The 13,911-nt window shown below is 39.4% G+C and overlaps 1 protein-coding gene across 1 annotated transcript in view; it reads right to left on the minus strand.

Annotated features, from left to right (window-relative positions):
• LOC141808127 (ATP-binding cassette sub-family C member 4-like) overlaps positions 1 to 11,294 on the minus strand; it is a 37,990-nt gene extending 26,696 nt beyond the window's left edge. The window contains exons 1-19 of the mRNA XM_074694509.1: positions 11,098 to 11,294; positions 10,434 to 10,544; positions 8,532 to 8,652; positions 6,859 to 7,083; positions 6,679 to 6,768; positions 6,438 to 6,601; positions 6,235 to 6,360; positions 5,886 to 6,135; positions 5,712 to 5,816; positions 5,440 to 5,529; positions 4,591 to 4,782; positions 4,408 to 4,502; positions 4,243 to 4,329; positions 4,063 to 4,159; positions 3,581 to 3,811; positions 3,239 to 3,370; positions 3,031 to 3,068; positions 2,647 to 2,741; positions 2,076 to 2,222 (exon numbers count right to left, since the gene is read on the minus strand). Of these exons, the coding sequence (XP_074550610.1) occupies positions 2,076 to 2,222; positions 2,647 to 2,741; positions 3,031 to 3,068; positions 3,239 to 3,370; positions 3,581 to 3,811; positions 4,063 to 4,159; positions 4,243 to 4,329; positions 4,408 to 4,502; positions 4,591 to 4,782; positions 5,440 to 5,529; positions 5,712 to 5,816; positions 5,886 to 6,135; positions 6,235 to 6,360; positions 6,438 to 6,601; positions 6,679 to 6,768; positions 6,859 to 7,083; positions 8,532 to 8,652; positions 10,434 to 10,544; positions 11,098 to 11,171 (2,470 nt within the window). The 5' untranslated portion in view covers positions 11,172 to 11,294. The remainder of the gene's footprint in view (positions 1 to 2,075; positions 2,223 to 2,646; positions 2,742 to 3,030; positions 3,069 to 3,238; positions 3,371 to 3,580; positions 3,812 to 4,062; positions 4,160 to 4,242; positions 4,330 to 4,407; positions 4,503 to 4,590; positions 4,783 to 5,439; positions 5,530 to 5,711; positions 5,817 to 5,885; positions 6,136 to 6,234; positions 6,361 to 6,437; positions 6,602 to 6,678; positions 6,769 to 6,858; positions 7,084 to 8,531; positions 8,653 to 10,433; positions 10,545 to 11,097) is intronic.
• Between the last annotated feature and the right edge of the window lie 2,617 nt (positions 11,295 to 13,911).

The raw sequence follows: 13,911 nt of genomic DNA on the forward strand, positions 1-13,911 counted from the left end.
AATAAGACCTTTGTGCAGCCACGCTTGAAATGGTAACCTTTAACTCTCGTGGACAGCTATCAAACAGCAGCACGTACCCGACACTTACACATGTAAGTCGTGTCAAATCCTCCACAACACATAAAGCACACAGGTACGAGTGAATCGTCAGACACAAGGGACAAGAGACGCAGTAAAACACCAAGATGAAAACACAAAGGGAGAAAGTGTAAGAGAGACTCTGCAGAGCTGACTTTGTTTCTCTTTGCCCCGATCTTTTCTGCTGGGTTAGATTCAAGAGGATGAATCAGAAAGTACAGAGCAAGAAAGGAAAAGTTAGAGATGAAATAAATGAAACTCTTTGTATTGTACGGATAAAAAAGGTCACATTTTCCTCTATTGTACTGCTGACAGGAGAAGGACAATAAGAAGAATGTCTGTGGGATATTTTCTGTAAATTCAGTCAAATACACACTCTGCAGCCTGAAGGCCAAGCTCTGATGACTGGACTGGTCATACAATAGTTACTGAGAGCAGCACAACAGCAATCAGATAGCAGTGTCTGTTAAGCCTCTCCTTTACTGCGCTATTAAACAGATTATTACATTATTCAAAGTGTTTGTCCTCCTCTCGTGCAATTACCAAGCGAGGCACACCCAGATAAGCTGTCAGGTAGTCCCGTACATAAAACAAGCAGCAGCAGAAAAAACAAAAGCCAAAGATTTTAAGACCTGTGGTGTTTGCTCCAAACACAGCTCTGCAAAGGAAAGCTTTGTCGCTACACCCACTTCTAATGCCGGGAGAAAACCGCAAGCTCCCGAACACCCTCAAATCATATTTAGACTTGTGTTAACAGCTTATTATGACTCATTATACAGACACAAGTTCCCTTCTTGTAGAGAATTCCCACCCGAGCTGATTGTGTTGAACATGCGTGTCACTATGAAGAGATTAGGCTGAGTAATTATCTGCTGACAGGTGAACAATGCCCAAGAAAAATTAAAAGTTATCAAAGTGGGCCACTTGACAGTTGACTTTGGATGTCAATGACTGATAGTCATGACATTACTTCACCTAATTAAAAGAGGTCTTTAATTAAACGTTACAAAGCCAAAGGGACATGAAAAAATCTAGAAGAGAAAAACAATTTGAGATGATTTCAACAAATCTCGCTCCGCTTGATAGGGCAGCGAAAAACATGTCGAAAGGGAGACCTGTCCCCATGTGAGATCAGTCAAACAGACTCAAAGAGTTTTCTCACTTTAAAAATCGTGTCCATCTGCGAACAGCACTGACCCATCCAGCGAAAGCCAACAGAGTGATGAAATAATCTTACATTTTCTTAGCAGCACTTAACACGCTAACGTGCTTATTATGGAGCTGTGCAAATTTACACAGCTCAATAATCCAAACAGTACACTCTGCAGGATCCAGTGCAAACACTGTGAATTTAAAATGATTGTTTGCTTTTGTTTGAGCGCTCAATAAAAAAAATAGGCTTTCTTTACTCGTTTTTAAACACATTTTAAATGTATAAAAAGTAATGTCATGAGGTTTTCTCACTGATTTTGATCTTTTAGTTAAACAAGCCACTGCAGCAGCCTCCATAGAGCTGGTTTAAACACAGTGCACTTTCAAATCTCATAAAAATAAAACACAATTTCCTAAAGAAAATATAACTTAACATTCAGGTTTTTTTGTAATACTTGATTTAATTGAAATAGAATTAAACAATTAGAGATTTAATTCAATTACAATTAAAATTACACAGATTCTTTTCTAAAGTCATGATCATAAATATTTTTAACAGAGGAGTAAAATCTAAATTTGGAGTCTCATTGAGCCTGATGTCAGAGAACTTGACAGCAATAACAAGCTGTGGCGTTAAGGCCAAACATATGGATGTTTGTGATGAGGATGGAAACACAACAGAGTCAGTAACAGTCTGCTCTCTAGTGGTCAGATGTTAGAAAAATAACTTCTACAGGATGTTTGCATTCTTCATCATCCCAGTGAATCCTTCATCATCCATGCGGAAGTTGTTATTTTACTCTTCCTGTACTGACAACTTAACGAGGAGGCGGTAGGTAACTCACCGATTGGATTCACGTCGAAAAAGCGGACGGGGGTCCGGAGGATGGCGTTAAACATGCTGTTGTGTAAGGTCTGAGCCGAGCACACCAGGATGTTAAAGAAGACCAAGGAACGGAGGAAGCCAAACACGACTGAAGTGGCTGTTAAACCTGACAAAAGCACAGAAAAAAATCCATCAGCACACTACAAAGCTATCTTTGTGCCTCCTCCAAGGTCAGCTTTGCATTTCAGGCCACTATTAAGGATTCTGAATGACAAAAAAACAGATATATTCCACTTAAGTTTTTCCTTCAATGACATTTTTTTGTCTTGAATGTGGATTATTCTCTGTGAATACAAAGTGTGAAAGAGTGCAGAGGTTGAGAGTCACAGGGAGACAATCAGAACAATCCAAAGGCAGACAACAAGAAAGGCACTGCTATCTCTCTGTACAGCTGAGGCCCGTGTACACATACACTGGGCCTTGAAGGCCTTGGGCCACAGCCAAAGAACTGTGGATGTGTTCATTGAATGCCTGGTGTATTCAGAGTCTCAGCAGTACACAAAAAGCAATGTGCACTCAGTGAGCTTCACCTGCGTAAACACCTAGGTACAGGTCAAGGTCCAGCTGCCGAGGGAAGCTGCCATTGAGGTGCTCTGTCACATTGATGTGCTTCTGTTCAGAGGCCCTGCAAGTCAGCCACAAAAGAACCAAAAGTCCACAAGGACAAGTAAACACAGCGAAGACATAAAGCTGCAACATGAGGAGACTGTACAAAACACATCTCCCCAGTCTGAAACACAAGGTCAGTTTCCACAAAGGAGAAACAATGCCAAAGGCTGCGTGGTTCACTTTCTTTGTATGAAATCATCATTTCTGATCTGCGAATGGCCAGCTGAAAAACACGCTTCTCTTATTATTCACCAGCATTGTCACCTTTTATGTCGTGCAAAAGAAAAAAAGAAATGTATTCTCACCAGCAAGCCAGCCACCAGTCCTGTAGGACAAATGTAATCTAAAAGGCAAACACACACAAGCCAGTCGATGTCATCATACAGTCAGAGATCAACACTTTTAACTGTTTAAAAAGTTTGATGTAAAAAACAAGTGAAATGAGCTCAGTCATATTTGCTTATTTCAAAAACTGAAAGAAAAAATATTAAATTATCAAAAAAATGGACTCACTTGTGCAAGGGCATTCAGTAAAATGAGGACCAAGAGGACCAGGAAGTTAGCGCCTGCTCTGAACAGTTTCACATACATACGCAGGTCGATGTTTCCTTCTGAGCGCCCTTCTTCCTCCGCATGTTGCACTACCTTCAGACAGACACTAGTGTAAATATCATCCAGGAACACTTCAGATAAGGCAATAATAAGCAGAAGAGAAAACATGAGCACCTCCTGCCCTCTAGTGGCAGGAAATCTGTACAACAAGTTTTTCTTTCCAACAATAAGAAAGCTGTATGCTAAAACTTGATGGGAAAAAATGGCTTTTTTACCAATTACAGTAAAGTCTGATGTACCCACCACTTCAAGTGGCTCTGCTCCCTCAATCAAAGAGTACTGAGAGGTGGAGAGGGAGGACATAGAGGACTTGACGTTGTCAGAGAGCGAACGGGCACAGTGGGAGAGAGTCCCAGGAATTGAGGTCATGCCCTGCCTCGCCTCCTCCTTGTCCTCCTCCTCCTTCAGCAGGGAGATAAAGTCCAGTCCGGAGCTCTGCAGCTCACTGAAGGTGCCACATGCCACCATCTGACCCTGAGAAGGGCAGAAATGAGATGCAGGTAAACGCAGGGACACACACACTTGAGTTGAGCAGTGGAGCCAGTGTTAGAGAAAACAAATTAACCCACTATAAAACCTCTGTGTTGTTTCATTTTTCGGTCTGTTCATGTCTCTTTTTGACTCTTAAAGGGGACAAATCATCTTTTTGATTTACATCAACAGGTTCAACTATGTAGAAACTTATTCTACGCAATCAAATTCTGTTAAGAGACATTCACACTCACCTCCTTTAATACAACAATCTGATCCGCAGCCTTCAGGTACTGAAGCTGATGAGTGACCAGGATACGAGGCTTCTTTTTTAAAAGGCCACAAATACACCTAAAGACAACATATAGTGACACATTAATAAGAAAACACTCACAACACCTTCTCTTTAATTTCTTACAGGGGGGAACACTTACTCTTCAAAGAGGTGTCTTCCCACCTCAGCATCCACAGCACTAAGAGGGTCATCCAGCAGGTAGATATCTGCGTCCTGATACACAGCCCTAAAATCACACGATGAGGTTATTTTCATCACAGAGAAGAATCTAAAAAGTGCTTTTGTGTTTTGTTCCCCAGCACACCTTGCTAAGCTGACCCTCGCCTTCTGACCTCCACTTAGGTTGGCTCCTCGGTCTCCAACAAGTGCCAGGTCACCACCTGGCAACAGTTCCACATCCTGGACACAATCCATCACATTTAAGCATGACCCAGTTTAATAGTGCTAAAAATGTTTCTGGTTCCTGGACCATACAAGCTCTGCTCACTCTCTTGAGGGCGCATGCTCCTAGGACTCTGTCGTACTTCTTGGGGTCGAGCTCCTTGCCGAACAGGATGTTGCTTCGGACCGTACCGGGTAAAATCCAAGGCTGCTGAGACGTGTACGTCAGCTCTCCTTTAACCTTGACCACACCGCTTTCCTGACTCAGTTCTCCCAGGATAGCATTGAGGAGAGAGGACTGTTACGCACAAACACACAGAATAAAATAAACATTTCGCTTTTGAACATTAGAGGAAGATGAGAAGGCTGAAACTCAGAATTGAGCTGATCCAAAAGGGTCAATTTGCACAATATTACAACTGTTCCCATGGATAAAGGTACAGCACTTCACTCACAATCATTTCTTTATTTCTGTGTTTGCATTAAACAAATGAATAAATATCCACTGATGATGTCATTTAAAGTTTTTCATAGTTTTTATGGGTGATTTTTTATGTTCATACTAACACTAACTCTAAACTATCATAACTAGGTTAATTCTTTTTTTTCGGCTAGCTGTTTTTAAAGAAACAATAAGCATATTTCCTCAAAGACTATTAATTAGTGGCATTTAATTTAACCAAAAAAAAGAAAGCATTGTACTGCCTGGATACAGCTGCTAACGCTTAGCATTTAGTTTCACATTAGCTTGAATTTGAAATTCGAGCAGTATTATAATTCAACAGCCTTGTCTATGATAAATGTGTGATTAAAAACAGTCTGTTTTTTTCAGGTTGAAATATCAAATGTCTGACTGCATCAGGTAAGAACATTATACAAATAGCTGTTTTGGGTTATTTGAAGTGTACTATCATCTCTGTATGACTATGAACTTGATCTCCACAACAGACCTGACCTTTCCAGCCCCAACAGGTCCTATTACTGCCAGGAGCTGCTCACTCTTCACAGTGAACGACACGTTCTGTAATGTTGGAGCCTCCAGCATCTGGAAGAAAAAAGAAAGTGGACTCCAACTCTTCAACTTAACTTAGTCTGTCAAACTTTTTTATATATTTCAAAGTCATAGGGTCTCAAGTTTATCTCATTCACAGCCCTGAGGAGTAGAAGCATTTTGAATGTGAACAAGGTATAAATAGAAAAGAGAATCATGTTGCTAATAATCCTCACCTTATCCCAGTAGCATATTAAATCCTGTATCTCCACTGTGCACCCTTTTTCTGCTACAGGGAGACCCAGATGATGAGGAGCAACTTCATCAAGCAGGAGGAAACTCTGAGAAGAAGAGTTTTTAAGTCCCACAGACAGAAACAATTAATAAATAATGTTGTTCTCTATGCTTACCTGTACCCTTCTGATGCTGATGAGAGACTCAGAGACTTTTTCTATGGCATAGGGAAAGAAGAGCGTGATCGTGAGTCTGACAGCTCCGTAGAGGGAAACAGCCATAAACACGCTGCTGGCAGACAACGTGTTGCCCGTCAGGACGTAGACACAGACGGTGATGAAAATGATGATCTTGCTGCCCACGAAGAAAGATGCCATGTTCAGCCCTCGCAGGTACGAGCTTTTCATGATTTTTGAGATTTCCAGCCTGGAGATCAACAAGACACGGAGTCAGAAAACGCTGGGTAACAACCTTTACTTTGAACAAACTTAGAGAAATCTCTTCCTTTATATATCTACAACTCACCTTCTGACCTCATGAACCAATTCAGCAAAAGGCTTCTCCCACCCATACATTTTTATAACCCGGATCCCAGAGATGACTTCATTCATTATCCGCATTCTGTCGTCTGTTAAGATCGCAGTTTGACCCCTGAAACAAAGCAACGGAAACAAATTGCAGAAATACCATCTGATGCAACTGATAGAGTTTGTAAAATAATGTCAAACCTGAGACTGGAGAAGAAGTGCCCAAACATCATCTGGAGTGGCATCAAGAAAAAGAGGACAGCCATTCCAGCGAGGCATGATGGGCCGATTGCATACAGCAGCAATACTATTACAGTGACTGCCTGAAGAGGACTGATCCACAAAAAGTGCAAATATAAGGTGCTCTGTAAGAAATAAAGAGAGAAAAACACAGTGAAAAGTCTGACTGATTGTGAAATATGAATTTAATATAGATAATTACCTCATCAAATTTGTTGACATCATTGGATAATAGATTAACTACATGTCCTGTGGTTGTTTTGGCGAGAGCTCTGCTGTTCAGAAAAAGAGCCTTTGCAGAAAAAAGATGTTAAATCAAACGCATAAATCAAAACATAGCAGAGGTCAACATGTGCACATAAACATGGGTTTAAAGACTGACCTTCCTGTAGACCATGTGACACACGGCCACACGGATCTTCATGCCCACTCTCTGAACGTGGTAGAAGTAGAGATGATGAAGCATGGCGACAGTGATGGTAGACAAGGAGATGCCTGCAGCGTAGCCATAAGCTTTGTAGCCTGCTGACGTGTCAGTCGGGTTGTAGCGCTCAAAGTACTCGATCATTTTCCCGAGAAGCAGGGGCTGGATGACTTTGAAAACTTCCTGATTGGAAATGAGAAATAAAGCAGACGTGAATGCATTGCATTAAAGTGAAGTGTATTCTTACTGTACTTATAAACTGTTTTTTCTTAATTTTTTATTTGTTGACAAGTGAAGAAAATTTATTTGCAGATCACTATTTGTATACAAGACAATCCAAGTGCTCTATGGCCAGAATAAAAACCACAGTTCATCTCAGAGTCTGGGGTGGTCCATGTGGCCCTGACATGTCAGAGATGTACTTTGGCACTAAACCATGAACAGACTTACAAACAAGCACAGCTGTTTAAAGCTGAGAGAACACTTTCTCTTTATTTCTGTGGGCCACAGACAACGGCTGTTTTCCAAACCACCTACTCCATACTAAGAGTGAATGTAGTGTGTAGTAGGCACTGCATGCTGCTTACTGCTTTTGCACTGAGTATGTAGTATGACTTTTTTGCCTCTATTAAAAATTTACAAAACAAACTATAAAAAGGTCTTGACAGTTATTTTGTTAATCATACCGCAGCAGAAACATCATATTTCATTTTTTTATCTTACACCAAAAGTTATATTGGTTATCTAAAAAAATATATGGAAGGGATTGACTTTTTATTTTTACAGCTGATGGAAAACACACTCCTATATAATCTACATATGGTTAATAAAAAAAGTCAATTGTAGGTTTAATGAATTTGTAGAAGGAGACAACTCTTTACAACTCGAAGTGACAAGATTCACCGGGGTTTCTTTCATCACTTCACTTCTATCTCACGGACCGTCTAACGTTAGTGTTGTTGTGTTGTAGTTATAATGCAGACTCATTCCAGTAGATGGCAGTAATTCACCGAAACTTGCCATTCGCATTGACAAACAGCATTAGTGCTGTGCATTGTGGGAAACAGTACACCAGGTAGACTGGTCTGTTGCACACTAAGAAATTTTCCTAGGTCAACAGGACATCCGGGTATTTTTGGCATACTGCAGATATTGCAAGTTTTTGTAGACTACCTACTTGTAATGACCAAAACAGTAGGCACTGCTAGTGAAGTAGGCGGTTTGGAAAACAGCCAAATATTTTAGCAGGAGAAAACTGTTTTAAATCTGCACACTGTTCAGTTTGATGCAGTGAAAGAGTGAAGCTGCATGCCCATGCTCTCCTGTGTCAGTGACAGTAAGATCTGACTGTCATCTGCATAGTTGTTGCAGGACACGTTAAAACTGTGTATTAGCTGTCCTAAAGGAAGTACATACAAATTGAACAATAGAGGCTCCAGGATTGACCTCTGGGGAACCCCACAGGTCATAGCCATGTGGCTTGACAGCAGTTATAAAACTTATAGAGTTGCCCAAAAGGATTACAAAAGCTTCCATACAGCTACAGTGAAAAGCTTCGCAGCAACTTAAACTCCACAGAAAGTTGTTTTTGCAACTGAAATGTTCAGACAAACACTCTGATGTCACTGTACCTGTACAAAAATGAATATCCCAATGAGTGAGTATGATCTCCAGTAGCACTGAATAAGAGCTCGAGTCAGACTCGGCGTGCGCAGCTCCTTTGCTGCCTGTTGAACCTCTCTGTTCCAGTAGCTTTTGAAGGAAAAAACAGACACAATTAAGCTATGTTACTCACAATAATGAACTGTTACACAGCTTTAGGCTTCTTCAGAGAAATCACAAGAAGCATTAATAATCCTCTATTATAATATCTTGCTCGTATGGAAATTAACTGACTAAGAATGCATTTTACACGACTGCAGACTTAAGAGTGAGGCTGTCTGCAGACACGTCTCTACATGATAGAGTATTTACTGGGGCGCTGTAGTCAATTATTTGTAGCACTGCATCATAATGACAAAATAATTAATGAGATTTTCCAATTTGGACTTCAGCGTTGTGCTGAATCCTAATTAGATGTGATTAATAAAGGAGCAGTAGTGCTTTTAACGCTCACCATGACTGTGGCAACTTTCAAAAGGCACAACAGAACTGTACCTGCTGCTTCTACATCAGCTTTATATGGACTAAATTGCCTCTTTGGGGCCTTGATGACTCTAAAAACTGGATGTGACAATCCAGGCACAAGGTGGTGTTGGTAAGACTTTAATACGCTGCACAGCTGTCCTGGGTTACAATGACTATACAGGAGTGATGCCACATGAAAGTTGAGCTGATCCAGTACTGTCTTTATTTCTGACACCGAATCTGATCCCTGAATTTCAGGGCCGGCTAATATAAAAGACTTCAGTGTGGTGTGAAAACACTGATTGCTGAGATGTTACTTTCTCTGAATAAGCAAGCACTTCTTTGTTTCTCTTTATTTCTGTTACATGATAATTACTCAACCAGCTAGTGTTTGGGGAGCTTTAAAAAACACAACTTTGGTGTGATAACATAGGAAAAAAAGTGATATTTGCAAGGAAAAGCCATGCCAATATTGAGTTGGATTGAGGTGTTTAAGCATTAAAGACTCTCAGTGCCTTTATCTAAAGCTAGAAAACAAAGCCCACAAGAAAAAGAGCCTCAGAGCAGCAGCCCCTCCACTCTAGATGTAGTGGGATTAGCATCTGCTCATGTGAATGTACTGTCTATATTTAGATGGCCTTGTCTCAGTGACATCTGTGACATCAAACTCTCTGAAAAGTAGAGGTGGGGTGGGGGGGTGGTGATCAGTACCTGGCAGGGCATCCATGAGCCATTAATCAGAAAGAAAACATATATTTCAGTACAGAAAAGGGTTAATTTGGCTCAAGTGCTCCTGATTTTGAAGTTTTGAAACACAGACACTCTTATTCACTTTCTTTAAAAGACACAGGCCTTCGTCTTGTTTTAAATCTTCACAATGTGTAAGATTGAAACTTTAGACTTGAGACAGCTTAACACTAGAGACTGCCCTCATGAATATGTAGGCATGTTTTGTGTAAGAGGTATGATCAGTCCGGAGGCTACATGTTCTGGATGCTTCAGGGGGGAAGAAATAAGCATCAACTGACTCAGACACTCTTTGTGTGCATACAGAGATCAAGAGCAAGAAACCGCTTATGGCAGAAACTTTTTTTAACAGGCAGACCCCACACTGTATTGGCTGAGATAATGGTTGAATTTATTTTCAAAAATATCTTCCTTTCCTATCTTGTTTTTTTAAACCTTGTTTTCATTGTTTTGTTTTTTTTATGAAGGTGCTCTTTTTTGGAAACTTTTTCTGGTCTCGTGCTGATTCTCAGTTATTGTTAAAAGAAGACTGACTCATAAAAAAATAAGTTCCCTAGAACCTTGCACCTTTACTTTGAAAGGGAATAAAATGAAAAGTTCCAGGCTATTTCTGTAAAATACATATCAGACCAATCCATGTGGGCAAACATATGTCTTACCACTGCAGCTCCTCTCCAAGTCTTTCTGATGCATCCTCAGGGAGGATTTTGAACATGTCATTTTCCTCCAACTTCCTCTTGTACCCAAGTCTAAACAAAGGATTCAGCCAGCTAAGGTTAAGAAAAACATAATTTTGGTTATTAGTGTTAAAGAAATCTGTATTTCCATGGCTTCCCTGTCTAAGAAACTGTTTAAACTGAACAAAAACGGTAATACAAAGTTGTGAACATAAGAAAGCAAAATGTTTATGCCACTTTTTGAGAAAACAGTTCAATACCATTGATAATACCAATACCATAATTTCCTTTTGATATTAACTACTTTAAAACTGCAAAAAAAGAAGCTTTTCAAAAGTTTTCATAGTTTAACGTCATGTCAAGTTATTTATTTTTAACTTTAAGCCAATTTTCTGCTCTTTTTATGTGACAGGTGTGCATCACTTTGCCTGCTGAATCTTCACACAACAGGAATAAACTTTTACCAAAGAGTTTCAACTTTTTCTTTATCATTGTATTTATTACATGTATTATATCTTTGCATTGACAAGCTGCTATCACATACAGAAGACAGTTTTGTCCTGAGTTGCTCGATACTGCCAAACAGGAGAGCTCTGGAGTTCAATTAACGTCAACCACGGCTGTCACTTCAGGCTGGTTTTCTTACCAGAAGAAAATCTTGGAGAGAAGATTAGCCGAAGCCGACGGATTATCCTTCCCCTCCTTCCTCAGAGGCTCCATGCCCCCCAAACAGTAAAAGCGACCTGGAGACTTTCTCTGTGGGCTGTGTGGCAGAGGGAGGTCGATAAAGTGTCCAAGGAGAAAATACTGAGTGTAAACTCTAGCGTCCGTCAATATTACACCTGTCTGACCCACAGGATTACTACAAGAGGCGCGTTGTACGTTCAACTGACAGAAGAAACGTGCACGACGTGGTCCCGCCTACTGAAAGGTGATTGGCTCAGAGAAAGGCCCATCATTCTACACACTTACTCATGTCACGAGGTCATGAACTGCCGACCTTTTCGGAGAAATAACCATCGTTTACACAGATGTTTCATTTATAATGGCGTTAGTTTTTATTTAACTTACTTAATAATTAGAATTTAAACGAACAATACTTAATCTTACTTATTTTTACTTCCTTTAATTTACCCTTATTTTTTTTCTTTTATTTTGGTTAGGTTTTATTTTATTCATTTATTTTTCTCTTTCAGCTCTGTGCCCTTTTTGTGGAAAGTAACCTTATCAATATAATGTTTTTTGTTTTTTTTTTTAAATAAACCTTAAAAGATCCACATCTTACTACACCTAACCAGTCTTATCCCATTTTTCCCTGCAAAGTATGCTGAAGTCATTATCTATATTTTTAGAGCTGATTTATATAAAAAAAATGTCATCCCAACAAAATCAAAATAAAGTTATATTAAGATGAGGTTCAGACTTACACTCATCTAAATCCACCATGAGCAGAGCACTTTGCAGGGCTTCGTGGGAGGGAACAAGACCCCTTATAACACGCAGAACCATGTAGGGCAGCCTGAAACTGCTGTGACTATGTTTGGCTTTGAAAAAAAAATAGAAGATGTAGAAAAAGAGAGTGTAAAACAGAGACAGAAAACAACAACCCAGAGAGCTTTGTTGACAGTTACACGATTGAGACATGAAGACCTAGACTTATCCCTTTTAAAATAGTTTAAAAAAAAAAAAAACATTTCTTTGTAGTAACTTGTTTTTCTTCTTCAACCTTTATAACGTCATATTCTCTGACATCAGTGTGACAAAAACAACAGGAAATTGTTCACATATGAGCTGGCAATCATTAGTCATGTGCTAAATATTGTCCCCAGAAATAGATGAACCAGTAGCTGGACTTTGCCACATTGCTTCATGTTTTTAGGATTATTGATTACTCTTTTTGATGTTAATATGAAACTCGGTCTAAATATGTGACCAAAACATGGAGCATTTCAAACGCTGCTTTTCTAGATGTAATGACTAACTGCCAGTTCATGCTGTCTCTCTTTTTCCACTTTGTGACACCTGTGGCCATCCCTCACCACTAGAGACCAGGCGAGGTGTCCTGTCTGTAAATCATCTCAGTGAAACACATGTCCCAGTGTAATTTATCCGCCTGGAGCGATTTTATTTTTTCTCACCTTCTTGGAACTGCCAAAAGACTTGATACATATTTTGGACCTCCAAATGTCAGTCCGTCAGATACTGGCTTTTCTTGGCGGCCTGGTTGGTTTGGGGGCCACCATTGCTGCCACGGTGTCCAATGAATGGAGGGCCACCAGCAGGGCGTCTTCAGTCATCACAGCTACCTGGGTGCTTCAGGGTCTCTGGTACAACTGTGCCGGAAATGCTATTGGAGCTCTTCATTGCAGACCTCACCACACAATCTTTCAGCTAGAAGGTAAGAAAAGAGAGTTTCAGAGCAAACCACACTGAGGATCTGTGTCTTATCATCGCATGACACATTTGTTTCATGGTGAACTGTCATGATGTTATGCAAAGAAAACTGGAATGGAAAACAAGTCCTGTGTGACTACATGTGTCTACATACAAATGTATAGCCAGGTATAGTATTATTCTGTGAATTCTTTGAAATATGCAAACATTCACAGAGTGTCACTGAAATAGCCATCACTACAAATACCGTGCTCTCAAAAGCATCTGCGATGTTTAAAAATCTCTTTCACCTGCTATTGATCTGTCAAATCTCACATTTGGGAGATAAAATTCAGGGCAAATTAATAGGATTTAAAAACAAACAAACAAACAAAAAAATTTAAAACAAAATTTAAAAACAAATTTAAAATGATGAATAAAAGCCATTTTACATAAAATGTTTTTCCAAAGAAAAACATGAATTAAGTCTAAACTGAGTGATTCTTGCACAATTTACAGCCATTTTGATGAAAGTTATTTTTCAGATACAAATCCCTTTTTAAATAATAACCCAGATCTTAACTCTGCTCTACGTTTTAGGCTTTATGTTTGATTTAATTCTTTGATTTCAAATTGATGTTCACCTATTATTAACATTAAGGTAACACAAATGATACATGAAACTGAAAAAATGTAACTATAGTTGTATAGCAAAATTGAAATGACCACTTATGGGTTAGAAAAGGAAAAGGAATCATTATCCTCAAGATGATGTCTCACGTGTCTACCTCTTGCAGATGTGTAATCATTTATTGGAAATGTCAAACTGAGTTTAAGATCTTGCACGGGAGAGAAGACATAAACATGACATGTTTAAATGTAGGCTGATAAGAAAATAATACAACCCCTGTTTAATCAAAACATCACATTTTGTGATGCCTTCACCATCTCTGTATTCATTCATGTGCTGAAATTTCAGGTCATTTTTTATTTTTCTCAAGTTGGTTTTTGTTTCACTCTGTCTCCTATTATTGTTTTTCTCTACTAATCTTTTTTTTTTGTCAATTTTAAAGCCCATTTTCTCATT

Source organism: Halichoeres trimaculatus, unplaced genomic scaffold, assembly GCF_033239565.1.
Source record: "Halichoeres trimaculatus isolate MK-OKI-2021-1 unplaced genomic scaffold, fHalTri1.1 fHalTri1_scaffold_19, whole genome shotgun sequence".
NCBI lineage: Eukaryota > Metazoa > Chordata > Actinopteri > Labriformes > Labridae > Halichoeres > Halichoeres trimaculatus.